This window comes from Aquarana catesbeiana, linkage group LG02, assembly GCF_042186555.1.
Source record: "Aquarana catesbeiana isolate 2022-GZ linkage group LG02, ASM4218655v1, whole genome shotgun sequence".
Classification (NCBI taxonomy): Eukaryota; Metazoa; Chordata; class Amphibia; order Anura; family Ranidae; genus Aquarana; species Aquarana catesbeiana.
In genome coordinates this window covers 454,948,407-454,966,352 of record NC_133325.1, presented here as the reverse complement: position 1 = coordinate 454,966,352, position 17,946 = coordinate 454,948,407, and the positions used below count along the sequence as shown (strand labels likewise).

Genomic DNA, 17,946 nt, shown 5'->3' with positions numbered 1-17,946 from the left:
CATCTGCTAAAGTCCAGTGTTTTTCTTTGTGTGTCCAAAAAGCACACCATTTTGCATAAGTTCCTGACACGTAAAGGTCTGAACCTTATATACTATAGAAGGATACATATTCTTAGGACTTTATGTGGACATATATAAAAAACACTGAGTACCAAAAAATACAATTTTATTTAATTCCATTTAAAAGAGTACAAGACATTTTAAAAAAGAAAGGTCCGAACCTTACTTTTTCCATTACATGAAGGGGATATAATTGTACCCTACAAAAGATAGCTTGGAAGTTCCCTTCCTCAGAGCTGGTCTACTTCACTGAGGGCATTGAATTTATACTAATCACAAACCAGGGTCCCTCCCCTTAACAGACTGCACTGGGCGGGACCAAACACCAACTAGGCCGTGGGAGATGTGTCATCCTCGATGCTGGGGATGTATAGGACATGCGTTTTATCCTTTTATGCTTGTGAATATGCTTTTGGCGTTTTGTAAATAAAATTCCTAAGGTGTCTAAGGTAATGCACCAAGCGTTTGTGCCCTCCTTTTTTTCTGTTTTGGACTGGATTATTAAATATGTCAGCTTAAGAGAAAACAAAAAGATATACTATATGATTGTCTGTCTGATATTTTATACTATGCTTGTTGGTGTAGACATATGGTGGTAGTTGATTGTATGTAAAATATTAATTCCTCCTTTCTGACATCATGTATGTCCGAATGGCAGGCAGATTTGCTTTGCTTTTCTGGTCAATGTCCCAGGATACATATTTTAAATGATTTGTTTCTAACAGCAGATTGCTGGCTGGTTAAGCACATTAGAGAGAAATAGTTTTGCCCCCCCACAGACAGCTTACTTGTGGCTTTTTAGTGCAGTCATATTTAAACCTTGAATGTCAACTTGATGAATAATAGACAGAAACAATTTTTTTCAAAACATATGCACAGACAATCAAGTCTTGCACACAATAATTTTTTGACAAGGTCAACTTTAGCCTTGTTGTATTCAATAGTCAGGGTTGCGTTAGCACATGGTGATATCCATCGATTGTGGTGGACCCCTGTGCAGAAAAGCAGTTTAGTCTCCCTTTGAAAACTCATCACTGCTGCTCACCACATGTGTAAACCCTTCATTAGAGTATCTATACATTTCAGGATCTTGTTTGGCCAATCATTGCCTAGAACTCATGCGGCATCTGCAAGCTCTGTATACAGTAGGCAAAGCTTTTCTTCTAAGGCCAGTTTTCCATATGAATTATAGATTTGCGCATTGAGTCGTAAAATTTCCAATGCTTTTGGGTCCCGGGGAGCAATGAATGCCGCATACAGCCACCAGTACAACCAAATGGCCATACAAATGCTCGGGTAATTGTAATGCTTTCTGTACCGACTTTTCCGCATGTGTACGACACTTCTCCCCAGATGCCTAAGTGGTGCATTTGGGGACAACCACTGTACATAGTTGCATACAGTCATTCACTAATGTAGCAGGGAGCTGGCTATCTTACCTGCAGTATCAAAAGACACTCTGCAACATTGTTGCAATGAAGCTGTTTCCCTCTAGTGCCAGTTAAGACTCTGTGTCATTACACCCTGTCAGCAGAGTATTTGCCATCAGTGAGCAAAGCATAAAGGGAATTGTAGTTCCAGGACTCAAGTTTCACATTAAGATGAAACTATATGGAACTACAAAAGACCAGCATGCTCTGAGGGCAGAAAAGGAGGGACTCCATTTTGATTTCCTGAGGAGAATTCACACAGCACAAGTGGAGGAAGAGATCGGACCTGAGGGAGTGATGCTGTCTCTCAGGTGATTTCACTGTGCGATTTAAGCCTCCGCCGCCAGTCGGGACATCCAGCCCGAGAGAGGGGGATCCCAGGTGCACCTGCACCAATGTTGAAGCGTTCCAGTTTGAGGTGACCAGTCGGGTCGCCAGGAGACCCTGCTGTTCCAGGACGTTCATTTGGGCCCTGACCACAGGGTTGGGTGAGAGGGCTTTTGCCCATTTGCAGGAAACAGGGACACTGCACCACAGAAGAAGTTAAATGGACACTGTATACAGACATTATTGCTGTTAGTCATCTTGCTGACATTGTAGTTCCACAGGGCTAAAGGATAAGGCCATCCATTTCCAGGGACACTGTATAAAGACACCATTGTCTTTTTACCTTGCTGAGAAGGATCCTGCCTTCTTCACTTGATAATCTGGCAAGTTGTGTTGTTTGGCCCTGCTATTTAGGAGTTTAAGTGCACCAACGAAAGTGGCTAGCTGAAGACACATAGTTTTATCTGTTCTTTGAAAGGACTGAAGCTACTAGTGCCATACGGACCTGCACACACATATTCAGGGCTCTGTATATGTAGTGGGTGTGTGGAACAGTTTATCTAGGAAGTTAAGCCATTACATGTTGATTTGAATAAAGTGTTTAAAGTTGGGCATGTGGTGTCAGGGGACAGAAGAGAGATGCCTGACATAAGAGGGTCATTCCTCTGCTCTCCTCCTGTCCGGACTCATAGAGCCAACCTGAGTAAAGGTAACCAATCTGACACGGTTTGCCATATTGTGATTTATTTGCCATGTAAGTGTGCCTCTGCTTTTGGGGTTATTCTTAGGTTTTGAATCCCATGAAAGCAGCTTGAATATAGTATTGCGCTCTTTTGCTCATAACCTCAGTTATTGCTCTCCTATTGCATTCCTTGAACAAATATATTGTTACTGTTTGTTACTTTTCCACAGAAATATTGCAGTAAAGGCAATTTCTGTGTTTTATTATAATGTGTGTGTTTCTCATTGGTTATTGCACTTACACTATTGCCAGGTGTGCCAGAGGGGACTGTTACTGGGGCTGAGATGCAGAATAACGGACTAAACAAACTTAAGCGGCAGAAACATCATCCAAGGACAAGACTGTAGAGCACCCTCTCCTCTTCATAACATAGACAGGAAGGGTTCTGTGTTTTTTAGGGAGGACTTGAAACCAAGTACCTGATAAGAGTGCAGCACAGGCAGAGAACACAGGAAGTTATCAGCTGACAAGATTAGGCAGGATCAACAGGTTTTTTTTTTGCACTATTTAACAGACCAAAAGGGATGAAATAAGAGAAGTTCATTGTTAGGGTTCATATACCTTTAAAGTAAGCTTAGTACATGAGGTAGTAAGGCCAGCGGGGGAGGTATCAAATGGTTAAAACCAAAACAGGGGCACATGGCAGTTCATAGCAGCAGCTGGTTTTAGGATGGGAGCTTGTCTTCGTAGCATCTTTATGTGGACCTTCATAACTTTTTGACTCCTGTATAAGGGCTAATATGCAAAAGGTAGTTTTACCCTCATGCTAGTACTTGAATTCCTTTACATATGCATTGCAGCAGTTTGCGTCTATTGTCAGCAGTTTTTTTCTTACCAAAACATTCGTAAATAACAATAAAACAACTCAAAGTAGCCAATCGGATTTTTATTTTGTTTTGCTACAGTCAGATCAGTGAAATCTTTATTCTTAATGGATGGACCTTTGCCTTTAAATAAGACTAAGATATTACAATGGGTAGTGTTATTGTAAACAGCAAAATATCTGGTTTCCAGCTAAGTCAATTCAGCCTGAGCTAAACTAAAGAGATTAGTACATAAGAAAGATTGGGTGTCACTCAAAAGAAACATTTTGAAACAAAATGTAACATCTCTTCCCTGAATAACCAAAGTAAGCAGACCATGACTCTACAAAACTTACTGGACTCCGTGGGGCAATTGTGCAAACTTCTCATGATCCAAGGTCTGCTCACTCCTTTAATGGACATTCTGACATTCCAGCTGGTGACCCCCCCCCCCCCCCAAAAAAAACACTATGCAATTTCTGACAGTCATGGATGCCTCTCTAAGGGCAATTTATGTAAGAAATCTAGCTCAAAATGTTCTATCCTGAAAACTGACTCATTGGCATTATTTCCAAATCAGAAACTATACTAATCACAAATTAAAATGGTGTTTTTTGTCACTCCCTAACTGCCCCGGAAAACCTATGTTGTCCCAAAACACCTGTCAGACAGGTATATCCCCCAACACACAGGGTCTGAGTATAGGATGCATATAATAGCACTCTAATGACCAATATGGCTTTGATACAATTTGGATCTTTTAATGTAAGAGGTCTTAACACCCCACAGAAAATAGTGGGAATCTTATATAATATGCATAAACAGAGAGTCCATGTGCTCCAACTTTAAAACCTCATCAGTTCCATTCATGCCTACACGTAACTATGCCAAGTGGCATCTCTGTAATAACCCAGTAAGTAAGTCCAGAGGCATGGCTATAGGCTTTTATACCTTGCTCTTAGTCTCGGATGTTCAAGAGGTAAATGACCTAGGGGGTAGATTTCTTATTCTTAAATGCAAAATGAATAATACGCTGTTTACTTTAGTTAATGTCTACGCCTCCAATCAGGGCCAGATTCCTATGATGCCTGCTCTTTCGTGTAAACTGGGCTCTTTGATTGAGGAAAGAGTAGTGCTGGGTGGGGAGTTAAACATTATACTTGATCCAACATTAGATACTACATCCACCCTCCAGCGTTGCTCCTTGCCTCAGCTTAACCATCTCAAGCGGCAGTTAGTTGACGTGTGGCAGGTGCTACATCCAATTGAGCGTGACTATACCTGCCACTCTAAAACCCACAAGACATACAGTAGGATAGACCTGTTTTTAGTTTCATACAACTTGCTTAATTGGCAACCCCAGCCATTTATCGGACCCCAACTTTGGTCGGATCATTTTCTGCTTTTTTTTACGATTAACTTATCATATTTCTCTAAATCAATAGCTTCTTGGAGGCTGAATGAAAGCCTCCTAAAAAATTATTCAACCTGTAAGGCGGTCAGATGCGTGGTCTCCCAGTTTTTATCTGATCACTCGCATGACATGACAGTGCAGCCACTTAAATGGAAGGCCTTGCAATGTGTTATAAGGGGGACTTTTATCTCAGAGGAGACTCGCCTAAAAAAAACGTTCCAAGGAAATTACACGGCTCCTGCAGGAAGTTCATACATTAGAGCTTGCCCACAAACACTCACAGGAGGCAGTTTTATTTCAACAATTAGAAAAGAAATGCAAGGATCTCTTTCAGATACTTGATCTGGCCTACCCCTGATATAAAGACCGCATGCATAGAACTATATATGAATTTGGAAACAAGGTGAGCAGATCGCTGGCCTTGTCAATATGCATCAAATCAAGACATACATACATCTCTAAACTTCGATGTCCTAAATCGGGGTTAATATGTTCATCTGAAGACATTGCTCAGACTTTCCAAGAGTACTATAAGACACTTTACAATATTCCCAATCATCTGACGGAGCCTACCAACACACAGGGACATGAAAGGATTGCTCAATACATCTGGAATACAGCTCTTCCAAGGCTAGTCCAGGGTGTTGCTGAGCACTCCCTTCACTATAGAGGAAATTTATCAAACCATTAAGGCACTCCCGTTGGGCAAGAGTCCAAGCCCTGACGGTTTCACAACCGTTTTTTACAAACAATTTCAGGATGTTCTAACCCCTATTCTAGACTCTATGTTTATCTCGATTTCTGATTCATGCCCCTTCCCCAGAAAGCCCACATTACCCATTATCCATAAAGACCAGAATGATCCCACTAAATGTTCAAGCTATCACCCAATCTCTTTAATGTCAATCTTAAAATGTATGCAAAAATAATAGCGGTTAGATTTCATTCGGTTATCCCCTCTATCATTAGTTTAGAACAGATGGGCTTTGTCCCTACCCGGGAAGCAAGGGACAACACTATTAAAATATTATCTCTTATCTCATACTGTCAGTCACAGGAGGTCCTTCTCTGTCTCCTCTCATTAGATGTGGAAAAAAGCGTTTGATTGTTTGGATTGGACATTCCTGTCAGCAACATTGGAACAAACAGGCTTACCCCCGGTATTAATTAAAAAAATGATGGTCCTGTATTCCTGCCCATCAGCTTGTGTTAGGGTGAATGGCCTACTTTCAGATCGGGTACCTATATCCAATGGGACCCACCAAGGGTGTCCTCTCTCGCCACTCCTGTACATATTATCAACGGAGCACTTGGTGACTGCCTTACAGACTAACAACTCGATAGGCGGGGTGGATATTGCTGGCAAGTAATATAAAATTAGCCTGTTCGCGGACAATCTTTTGCTTCATATAACTAACTCATTAGTAGACTTTCCCTCTCTTTTAAAGAAAGTAGAACTTTTTGGTAAGTAATTTCAAAATCAATGCGTCTAAATCACATTACTTAAATATTTCTCTTCCTGCAGGGACCCAAGATTCTCTTGCCAATACATTTTCCTTCCAATGGGCCCAGCACTCTATTAAATATCTGGGGGTCCAGATACCTGGGCAACTCCATTAATTATACAAGCTAAATTACCACTTACTGTTTGCATTCTATGCAACAACGCCTCCGGAGATGGTCATCAATGCAACATTCATGGTTAGGACGGATGTCCCTTTTTAAGATGGACATCCTCCCAAGATTTCTTTATATTTTTCAAACAATCCTGATTCAAGTCCCACATTCATTCTTTAGATCAGCACGGTCTTCACTACTTAAATTTATCTGGCCTAAATCCTAGGCTAGACTCAGGTATGATATACTGGTGATGAGGCGAGATGCTGGTGGAGCCGGCTTGCCCCACTTGGAACTATATCATAAGGCCGCACTATTTAGCAAGGTATTAGATTGGTTCCATCATGGCTCCTTTAAGCAGTGGGTCACTCTTGAGTTTGATTTATCGCCCGTACTACTGACCTCCCTTCTGTGGCTTCTTCCCAATGACTGTCCTCCTCTAACACAGTAACGCTCCTGCTTTCTTTTTTTTTAAATGTCTGGGACAAGGTTATTAAGACATGAGATATCTTCACGCCCAGGACCATTAACCCCGATATTGAGTAATCCGAGGTTTCCACCAGGTATGTCAGACAAGGGTTTTCTTTGTTGGCACCCGCCGCACCCATCACCTATCTGGTGTTCATTTACCCGATGGGGGTTTGAGACCATTAGAGATCTTAGCTCCCCATCCAACTCCAAGGGAGGAGAGTGGCTCCAATGTTTTCAATTACGCCACTTCTATGAAGAGTTGAGCAGGAAGGGGCTATGTAGGGATTTGACTCAGTTTTAGGAGCTGTGTCTTTCTGACTTAAAATATCCTCACACTCTCTCTAAAACCTATGTTATTTTACCATCACATGCTTTCCCCAACCGTCCTTTCTACATCCGAGACTGGGAGAGAGAATTAGACAAAAAGCTGGCCCCTGAGGAATGGGATAAATCATTCTCCCTCACATTTAAATAAACTCTAGCCTCTCACTCGTAGGAACGTATTTAGAATATTTTAACAAGATGGTATCGTTGCCCGGTCCTACTAAACAAGATTAATCCTGCTGTATCAGACCAATGCTGGAGATGTGGCAAATCGAGAGGCACACTTTTACACCTATGGTGGTCCTATCCGGTAATAACACCATATTGGTTGGCTATATTAAAGCTTAGTCATCTAGTCGGCACAGTGGTTTGGTGGGTAGCACTCTCGCCTAGCAGTAAAAAGGTTCGCTGGTTCGAATCCTCAACCACCTGCCTGGAGTTTGCATGTTCTCCCTGTGCCTGCGTGGGCTTCCTCCGGGTACTCCGGTTTCCTCCCACACTCCAACGACATGCTGGTAGGTTAATTGGCTTCTGTTGAAATTGGCCCTAGTATATGAATGTGAGTTTGGGACCTTAGATAGTAAGCTCCTTGAGGGTAGGGACCGATGTGAATGTACAATGTATATGTAAAGCGTTGCATAAATTGACGGTGCTATAGAAGTACCTTAAATAATAATAATAATCTAGTCATGGGCAAAAAATGCCCAGAGATAGCACTTTTTTCTATGATCCCTGAATCATTTAAATCCATTAAAAAGGGCATATTTAGCTTCCTTTTGATGGCAGGCAGGGCATTAATTCCAAGACATTGGAAATCTCATATATCGCCAGCTCTACAGGAGTTGGTAGCCAAGATGAACCACACTATGCGGATGGAGGAGTTAATTTCTACAGCAAACAAAAATTAATTCAAGTTTAGGGAAATGTGGACCCCTTGGGTGGAGTTTCTTGAATCTCCCTTATTCGTATCCTATATGAGACAGCTATTCACTGTCTCCCTCTTACTTAAGCTAGCCATATTTGGTCGAGCCATCATGGGACCATTGTTTAAAATGTTATCTGTAAGGTGAACTTCCACAGGTGAACTTAACCTTAAAAATTTACAGGTGCCCAATGGCAAAAAACATGCACCTTAACCCATACCTGTTCCATCAGTTCCATCAGGATAAAATGGTTTATACAAAACACGTCATTGTGTTCTCAGGGAAGGCGGGAAGTCACTGGGCAGCCGTGGAACGCACAGGGGGACTCGGTGTAAGAAAAACTTATATCTTGGATGCATATTGAGAACACAATGACGTGTTTTGCATAATCCATTTTATCCTGCAGTAACCAAGTGCCACAGAAATACCACTTTTTCTGCTTCATTCTCATTAGCAGTGCCGTCCTGATATCCCTTTTCGCTGTATGCTGATGACATCTGACAAGACATATTGCCCAGACCTGTTGGTCATCAAGCTTTTTTGACTTGTATGGCGTATGCAATTTCAGGTCATTGAGTTCCTGTAAGCCTCTTCATTCTCTGGTGATGGCCCCGGCACCGATTTAAATCTTCTGTGCACTTACGGTCCTTCCACTGTCCATTTACCTGTCAGATTTGGTTTAACTATCCACCTGTGAGTTCGGGAGACATTTTTCCATCATTGCTTATGCACTACCCCCATGGACTTTTGGTGCCTTTCACAAATTGTTTCACAAATTTGAAATGGACTATTTTGTTCTAAGGTTTTTCACATAATATTTGAGGTGCTGAATGTATTGAATCATTACTGCTTCTTCTATACTAGTCACTGTTATATTTGCTTATAAGGTGCACTATTGTTTCACTTAGTAGTTTTGCTGATTAACTACATATTGTCAATCACTTTTATAGTTCTATATTGTTTTGACATAATTTATCCACTGTACACATGCATCTATGGGCTTTTGATGTACACATTTATTGAGTTTATAGCGCTACACTTTTATATATATTTATAGTTTGATAACATGTAAGCACTAGCTGGTAGTCCACATCCCATAATAAAGCCTAACTCCAGCTTTACTATGACTTTAAATAGTACCAAGCTGGTCAAAACACCAACTACATACAGTATATAGCGTTGTGTTCCAGCAGTGGGATGATGATTTTCATCCTGTTCCCAGATCACAATTGAATTGAGTTGAAAACAAGGCTTCCTCTGATTGGTTGAGGTGGAGAAGTGGGTGGATGGTGTCATGATCTCCACCTTAGCAAATCCGAGAAAACCCACTTAGGTTAATGAAGCACTTCAGGATGCTTCACTGAATTAATTAAATTGTTGTAAGGGTAAGTGGTTTGGAGATTAATTTTGGTTATCCTACTTAAGCTGCTTCCTCTTTGATAGTCTCCATGATTAAGCCTTGTTGAGGGCGAAAAGTAGTTGATGTATTGCTAGGATTGGAAGGCTTTTTTAACGTGTGCTGTCATATTCCATGCTTACCTAATAAAACTATTTGGATGCCTCAAACGTCATCAGTGCCTTTTTCATCAGTTTGAATAGTAAACCTGGAGTTAGGTTATTAGGAAAATGGGAAAAGTCACAATCACATCTATGCTGTCATATTGCCAATACAGTAGAGCACTGTTCTTTATCTCTACTGCTCCTCCAAAAATCTTCCCTTGTGTCTCCCTTGCTGAAGTGGACCCCCCTTATATCTATTGTCTGGAAACTGGAAGCTTGCAGGGATTGTTTCTTCCTTTGTTCACTTGCGAATCACTCATTTGCTGCTCTACTCGTGGGCATCTCCTGTAGAAATAGACCTTTATCCCTAAAATGTGTACGGATTCTTGTAGAGTCTCCTCCAGAAAATCTTGGAAAAAAACTCTACTTTATATGTATATTTAATAGTACTTAAAGTAAAGATAATCATCGCACATCACACTTTGAGGAGGATTACTGGATGAAGTATTGATACCCAAGACTGCTGAATTATGCTTGTTTATTTTTATATGGTCTGTAATATGTGCTCACTGGATAAAATACTTGCATTGGGGAGGATGCTGTTCGAGAAGGAGAGGTGGGTGTAGGAGAATTTTGCGGAGGTTCAAGTCTTTGCTTGGCCCTTCTCATCATAGCCAAATGATCCTCCTCTCTACTTGATATGGTGTATCTTAAGTTTTGGAAGCTGCTTGTGAGTCTTCCCTCCCTATCATTAGAGGCTACAGAAATTGCAGTACCGTATATACTCGAGTATAAGTCGAGTTTTTCAGCACATTTTTTTGTGCTGAAAGTGCCCCCCTCGGCTTATACTCGAGTGAAGCACTTTTCTGGTGCAAAGAATGACATTTTCTGAACCGAATTTGGGGCCCCATATTTGGAACCCCAAATTTGGTGTGAAAACCCAGTGGAAGGAGCACTATAACATATCCAAAGCTGGGGTTCCTAGCACCAAGTGGCCCCAAGATATGGGGCCCCAAATTCTGTTCAGAAAATGTCATTCTCTGCTGCAGAAAAGTGCTTGACATTTTCCAAACCGAATTTGGGGCCCTGTATCTCGGGGCCACTTGATGCTAGGAACTCCAGCTTTGGATATGTTGTAGTGCTAGTTCCACTGGGTTTGTACACCAAATATGGGGGTTCCTAGCACCAAGTAGCCCCAAGATACGGGGCCCCAAATTTGGTCAACTGTGTCCATCTGCAGCAATGTCATTTCGGGACCCTTTGGGTCCAGAGACCCCAAATTTTGACTGCAGCTAGGGGGCATCTAGGAACCCTTAACTACCGAGTTTGACTTTGGTGGACCTATGGCTGCAAACGGGCACAGTGTGGCATGCAAATGGGCACAGTGAGGCTGCAAATGGGCATTGTTGACCCTCTTTTCCACTTACAATAGCTGCGCATTTCTCACCCTAGGCTTATACTCGAGTCAATAAGTTTTCCCAGTTTTTCGTGGTAAAATTAGGTGCCTCGGCTTATATTCAGGTCGGCTTATACTCAAGTATATACAGTAAATCCTGCAAAAGAATGTTGTGGAAGAAGGGAAGATGCAGAATGTAAAGAACAAAGAGTAGGAGTAGTGCCTTTTGCTACTGACTTGTGTAAATGAGGTGCTGTTCCCACTGAGCTCTGAGTCGTGTGTTTCCTCATACTTGAGGTACTCAAATGGCTGATACATTTTTCATGGTTGATATGCTGATATGCTGCAGGCAGAGGAGGTGTTGTGGGTGGAGGAAGAGGAGGAAAAGGAAAAGTGAAGGATAAATGGGATGGGGAGTAGGGAGAGGAAGGGGTAGAGGACAAGAGGTCACATTATAAGTACTCAACTACCATGTGGTAGCACCTCTACCAATGTTTTTAGGCTTGCCTGTTATTTCTTCTATAGTTATTTATTTTTTGGATGGTCTTTCCTTGAGAAATAAACACCAATTTTACTGCTGCCTGCCCTTCCCTGGCCATAGAATGCCCTTCCCCCAATATTTGCTGTTGCCTGCACTTCACTGCCATAGGTTTTCCCCATGCATCAATGCCTCCAGTGACCTAACTATATTGAAATAAAAACATATATATATATATATATATATATATATATATATATATATATATATATATATATATATATTAACAATATATATATATATATATATATATACCCTATATAATATAGATTATATGGGAGGGGAGGCAGTGCAAAGAGCTTAGACAAGGTAAGGCTCAGACTGCCAGACATAGGGGGTGGGTATAGTGTAGGTTTTTTTTGCAGCTCCAGGTGGCACCTGATGCCTGCTGCCATCTGGAACTGAACTGTATAGCCAGTGTACAATATTTTTCCTCTTTTCTCCATCTTGTATTACAACCTAACCAAGCTTACATACTATCCAGCCACTGAACAATGTTTGTGGCTATTGTCTCTCAGATTATAAACTCAATTTTTTACTTCAAGACACAACCTGTCTTGGCTCTATTTGCTTCCTTTTTAGGTGCTTGTGCTTACAATTCCAGTAAGCTTCTCACTTACACACCATATTTATTAGGAAAATGGGAAAAGTCACAATCACATCTATGCTGTTATATTGCCAGTACAGTAGAGCATCGTTCTTTATCGCTAATGCTCCTCCAGAAATCTCCCCTTGTGTCTCCCTGGCTGAAGTGGACCCCCTTATATCTATTGTCTGGAAACTGGAAGCTTGCAGGGATTGTTCCTCCCTTTTCTCTTGCGAATCACTCATTTGCTGCTCCACTTATGGGCATCTCCTGTAGAAATGGACCTTTATCCCTAAAACGTGTACAGCTTCTTGTAGAGTCTCCTCCAGAAAATCTTGGAAAAAACGCTACTTTAAATGTATATTTAATAGTACTTAACCACTTAAGCCCCGTACTATTTGGCTGGCCAAAGACCAGAGCACTTTTTGCAATTCGGCACTTCGTCGCTTTAACTGACAATTACGCGGTCGTGCGACGTGGCTCCCAAACAAAATTGACGCCCTTTTTTTCCCAGAAATAGAGCTTTCTTTTGGTGGTATTTGATCACCTCTGCGGTTTTTATTTTTTGCGCTATATTTTTTAATTTTTGCTATAATAAATATCCCCAAAAAATATATAAAAAAACAGTTTTTTTCCTCAGTTTAGGCCGATACGTATTCTTCTACATATTTTTGGTTAAAAAAATCACAATAAGTGTTTATTAATTGGTTTGCACAAAAGTTATAGCGTCTACAAAATAGGGGATAGTTTTATGGCATTTTTATTGATATTTTTTTTTAACCGAATTTTTTTTTTTAACCGAATCAGTAATGGCGGCCATCGGCGATTTTTATCATGACTGTGACATTATGGCGGACACATTGGACAATTTTGACACATTTTTGGGACCATTGGCATTAATACAGCGATCAATGCTAAAAAATTGCATTAATTACTGTAAAAATGTCACTGGCAGTGAAGGGGTTAACCACTAGGTGGTGCTGTAGGGGGTTACGTGTGTCCTAGGGAGTGATTCTAACTGTGGGGGGAGGCTGTGTGTGTGACACATCACTGATCACCGCTCCCGATTACAGGGAGCTGTGATCAGTGACAGTGTCATTAGGCAGACCGGGGAGATGCTTGGTTACAATAGCATCTCCCCGTTCTTCCTCACTGTGAGACGATCGCGAGTATCCCCGCGAACATCGGGTCCACGGGACCCGCGATCACAGTCACAGAGCTCCCGGCAGGCGCCTGCAAGCCGCCTCTTAAAGGGCAACGTACGTGCCCTTCTGCCGCAAAATATCTGCGTGAGGCGGTCGGGAAATTCGGTTAAAGTAAAGATGATCACCTCAGATCATACTCTGAGGAGGATCACTGGATAGAGTATTGATACCCAAGACTGCTGAAATATGCTTGTTTATTTTTATATGGTCTGTAATATGTACTCACTGGATAAAATACTTGTATTGGGGAGGATGCTGTTGGAGAAGGCGGGGGTGGGTGTAGGAGAATTTTGCAGAGGTTCAAGTCTTTGCTTGGCCCTTCTCATCATAGCCAAATGACCCTCCTCTCTACTTAAAGTGGTTAATCTAAAGTTTTTGAAGCTGCTTGTGAGTCTTCCCTCCCTGTCTTTAGAGGCCACAGAATTTGCAGTAAATACAGCAAAAGAATGTTGTGGAAGAAGGGAAGATGCAGAATGTAAAGGACAAAGAGTAGGAGAAGTGCAGACCTTTTGCTGCTGACTTGTGTCAATGAGGTGCTGTTCCCACTGAGCTCATGTGTTTCCTCATACTTAAGGTACTTAAATGGCTGGTACATTTTTCATGGCTGACATGCCATGAAAGAAGCAACTGAAGGAATGTGATCAGTAATAAAAAAAGGAAAAATGTATTTATAATGTTTATTTTATATTTATTCACAAATGCTTTGCCTTTCATTTCTATTTTAAACTGAATGGCTTGTTTTCCAAAGTGATCATTCACAATAATTTTAAATCTGACTGGCTGCTGTGGGGGAACTGTTCCTGCATTTCCTGCAGCACCCTGTGACTTGCAGTGGCACTGTTGTTGCCCAATAGCAGTTCCTTGTAATAGAAGAAGTATACTTATCACTCTGGTAGCCCACATCTCCTATCTTTACTCCAAACCTTCCAACCTTTCTCAGTTCCTTCAGCATTCAGCACTTCTGGGAGTGTCAGATGTCTGTGTTGCCCTACTGCATGCTGTAGTTACATCTTCCAACCCCTATGTCATTGTTGTGTCCTGTAGTAACATGGGAGTTGGAAAATGAAATCGCATCGCTTGGGAAGGATAAAGAACATCTAACATTCCAGAACATGTTAAATGTAGAAGAGTTAGACGAAGGCTGCAGCATTAGCACTTTATTGGTGCATAGACAGGAGCTAAGGGCTACCAAAAAGGGTCACCAAAAAGGTGAATAAAATTACTATTCTATTATTGGGATCTGCTTTGAGGATTTTTTTGAGACAACAACATAGTCATTTTTTTTTATATTGCAATGAAAATTACCTATAGCCAAAACTGGGAATCTCTGTTGAAATAAAAGAGTCTATTCATAAAAAAAAAATTTGCTTTACGAATGTCTCATCATTCTCCTAAACATAAAGAATAATACCCATAATGTTTTTAAAATATCTATAATAGTTTCTTTGTTGCCTTTTTACCAGGCAAATATAACATTCCTTAACATTTAATGCTAATAGGGCGTACACACGGTCGGACTTTGTTCGGACATTCCGACAACAAAATCCTAGGATTTTTTCCGACGGATGTTGGCTCAAACTTGTCTTGCATACACACGGTCACACAAAGTTGTTGGAAAATCCGATCGTTTTAAACGCGGTGACGTAAAACATGTACGTCGGAACTATAAACGGGGCAGTGGCCAATAGCTTTCATCTCTTTATTTATTCTGAGCATGCGTGGCACTTTGTCCGTCGGATTTGTGTACACACGATCGGAATTTCCGACAACGGATTTTGTTGTCGGAAAATTTTATCTCCTGCTCTCCAACTTTGTGTGTCGGAAAATCCGATGGAAAATGTCTGATGGAGCCCACACACGGTCGGAATTTCCGACAACACGCTCCGATCGGACATTTTCCATCGGAAAATCCGACCGTGTGTACGGGGCATAAGAGAAAAATAGTTATAAGAACTTATGACCATAAAGGTTGATTCAAAGGCGCTGGTATGAAAATTGAGAAGGACCCCACACTTTATTTCCCCGTGGGATCCCCCTTAAAATCCATAACAGACCGAAAAGGCCCAGCATGAATTTTAGAGGGGGACCTTACACCTTTTTTTTTCAAAACTCTATCCCTGCTGCTTTTTTTTCCTTCACCTGTCAGTTGGCAATTCCCAGCTGATAGATAAATGTGCCAGGCGAGGGTGAGTTACTGGTTGTTAGGATGCCGGAGGGTGTTAGCTCCCTAACAACCAGGACGAAGCTGTCATATTTAGCAGTGGTAATGATAGTACTGCCAAATGTTTCACTTAACACTGCAGCTGGAAATTCACTCGGCAATCATATTATTTACCCTGATGACCAATTGTTCTTCTAATGGTTAACTCTCATGGTTCTTTTAGCTATTTTTCTCTTAGGATCGAATTCTAGGGAATGCTACATGTGCCCATTGAAAGGCAAAAAAAACCCTATTATCTAAAGTATTTTTTCTATTCTGGATAGCGTAGGGAAGGGATAGACCCTTGGCCAAGCTTTTATGGATGTCTGTGTCCCCATTAGCAAAATTCACTCCTCCAAAATTCAAGAGTGGTCACTAGAGCAAGAGGTAACGGAAAATCCTACAGTGGGGACACATGTTCCCGTGACAACGCTTTAAGATAGAAAATCAGTTTTTGTCTCGTTTGCAGTTGCATCTCTAGGACAGGAAGTAAAGGGGAATTTCCCTAGCAATAATCAGGCAATAAAAAAATTACCTGATAATAGTTTTAACCCTTCCCTATTCTGTCTAAAACAAAAGGAAACAGGTTTGGCTTTGCATACCATTCTTGGGTATGACAGGTAATATTATGGGTCATATGATTTCTCAACTTTCACTAGGAGAGGGTTGTACCATAACAAAGTACTGCTATATATGTGCAAAAGTATGCAAAAAGGAAATAGTCACGGAACTGTGCAAAAGGAATGATTCTACAACAACTGGAATGTTTCTAATACAAGATAGAAATTGAAGGAAAGAATTTGACAGGTTGCTATAATACAGTCTTTTTCTTTAGATAAATTTATACTTATGGCTGCTGATCTTTAAAATATGAAATAGCTAAATTAGAACAAGGTCATGCATCAGCATCAAAAAAAGTAATGCAGTGTAGCAGGAGAAAAAAAAAGGAAATGCTCACTAGCTCTTTAGATCTTAAGCTTTCATGAGCAGGGCCTTCCTAACCCTCTTGTGTAAAATTGCATTGTAATGGTACTTTCTGGCAAATCTATAAAAATATAAATCCTGTATAATAATAATAATAATAATAATAATAATACAAGTTGATAAAAAAACAAAAGGAAATTCTCACTAGCTCTTTAGATCTTAAGCTTTCATGAGAATGGCCCTCCTAACCCCCTGGTCTTAAATTGCATTGTAATGGTGGTTTCTGGCAAATCTATAAAAATAAAAATCCTGTATAATTATAATATTAATAATAATAATACAAGTTGATAAATAAAACAAAAGGAAATTCTCACTAGCTCTTTAGATCTTAAGCTTTCATGAGCAGGGCCCTCCTGACCCTCTTGTCTTAAATTGCATTGTTATGGTACTTTCTGGCAAATCTATAAAAATATAAATCCTGTATAATAATAATATTAATAATAATAATAATAATAATAATACAAGTTGATAAAAAAACAATGCTAGCTAAGATAGCATTTACATTACCTTTTGAAGCCACTGTGTATTATTCTCCATCATGCTTTCCAGCTCCTGTATCCTCTTGTTTGGCCAATGGAGATCAGGGTGTGCAGGCGCATCCCTCTGTAATGAATTGGATACCTGGTAGTCAGCTGGAGGTGGATAACAGTTTTCTATCTCAGGCAAAAGAAATGTGTAGCTGCAGTGTCCATGCTGGACTTTGTGCTGACGTTTTTCAGGGATTTCAATCCCTTTCAGGTGAGACCCCACCACTGAGTTCACTAAGGTCAAGAAAAGGCAATGTTTAATCAGCACCAGCACCATGCTCATTGCCATCCTAGAATTGATTCTTGTGCAGTGATGGAGTGGGATTCTTCACAAAGCTGAGACCTACACTGCTACAGAAGAGCCTTGCGTAGTGTTTCCCAGAGTGTGCACTTAGACAACTTCTTTGTATCGCTAACCCACGTTTTTCTGACAGCTCCAGGAAGTTTTTCTTAGTAAGCAATCCTCTCTGGCTGCAAATTTTTTCTGTCCCCTCCCAGTGTTTGCAGTCCACAAGCTGGAAGTGCTCCCATACCACACATAAGGATGCTTTATCATTAACCTCTTCGCTGCAAGTCTAATGTGACTCATTGCACTGACAAAATTTCCAGAAAAGGGATAATGCAAATTCAGACTATTCCCCTCTACCAGAAGCACATGTGCCAGTCGTTACAGTAATAATGTTACAGTTATCACACATTAACACAGAGTCCTATAAAGGATTATTCTTTAATATGGACTCAAATATGAACATTAAACAAGACAGCTTGATGCTGGAAAACCAAAATCATTTAAGTGTTTTTTAAGAACATACTTATTATGATGTTTATAATAAGCATCCAGATTAATTAAGGATTTGAATTATTTTAGGTCAAGCTGAATTCTGAATTGGTGTACAAAG

The 17,946-nt window shown here is 40.7% G+C and overlaps 1 protein-coding gene across 1 annotated transcript in view; it reads right to left on the bottom strand.

The window, feature by feature from the left end:
• LOC141128362 (angiopoietin-2-like) overlaps positions 1–17,629 on the bottom strand; it is a 91,467-nt gene extending 73,838 nt beyond the window's left edge. Inside the window, exon 1 of the mRNA XM_073615607.1 lies at positions 17,028–17,629. Coding sequence (XP_073471708.1) covers positions 17,028–17,336 — 309 coding nt within the window. The 5' untranslated portion in view covers positions 17,337–17,629. The remainder of the gene's footprint in view (positions 1–17,027) is intronic.
• Between the last annotated feature and the right edge of the window lie 317 nt (positions 17,630–17,946).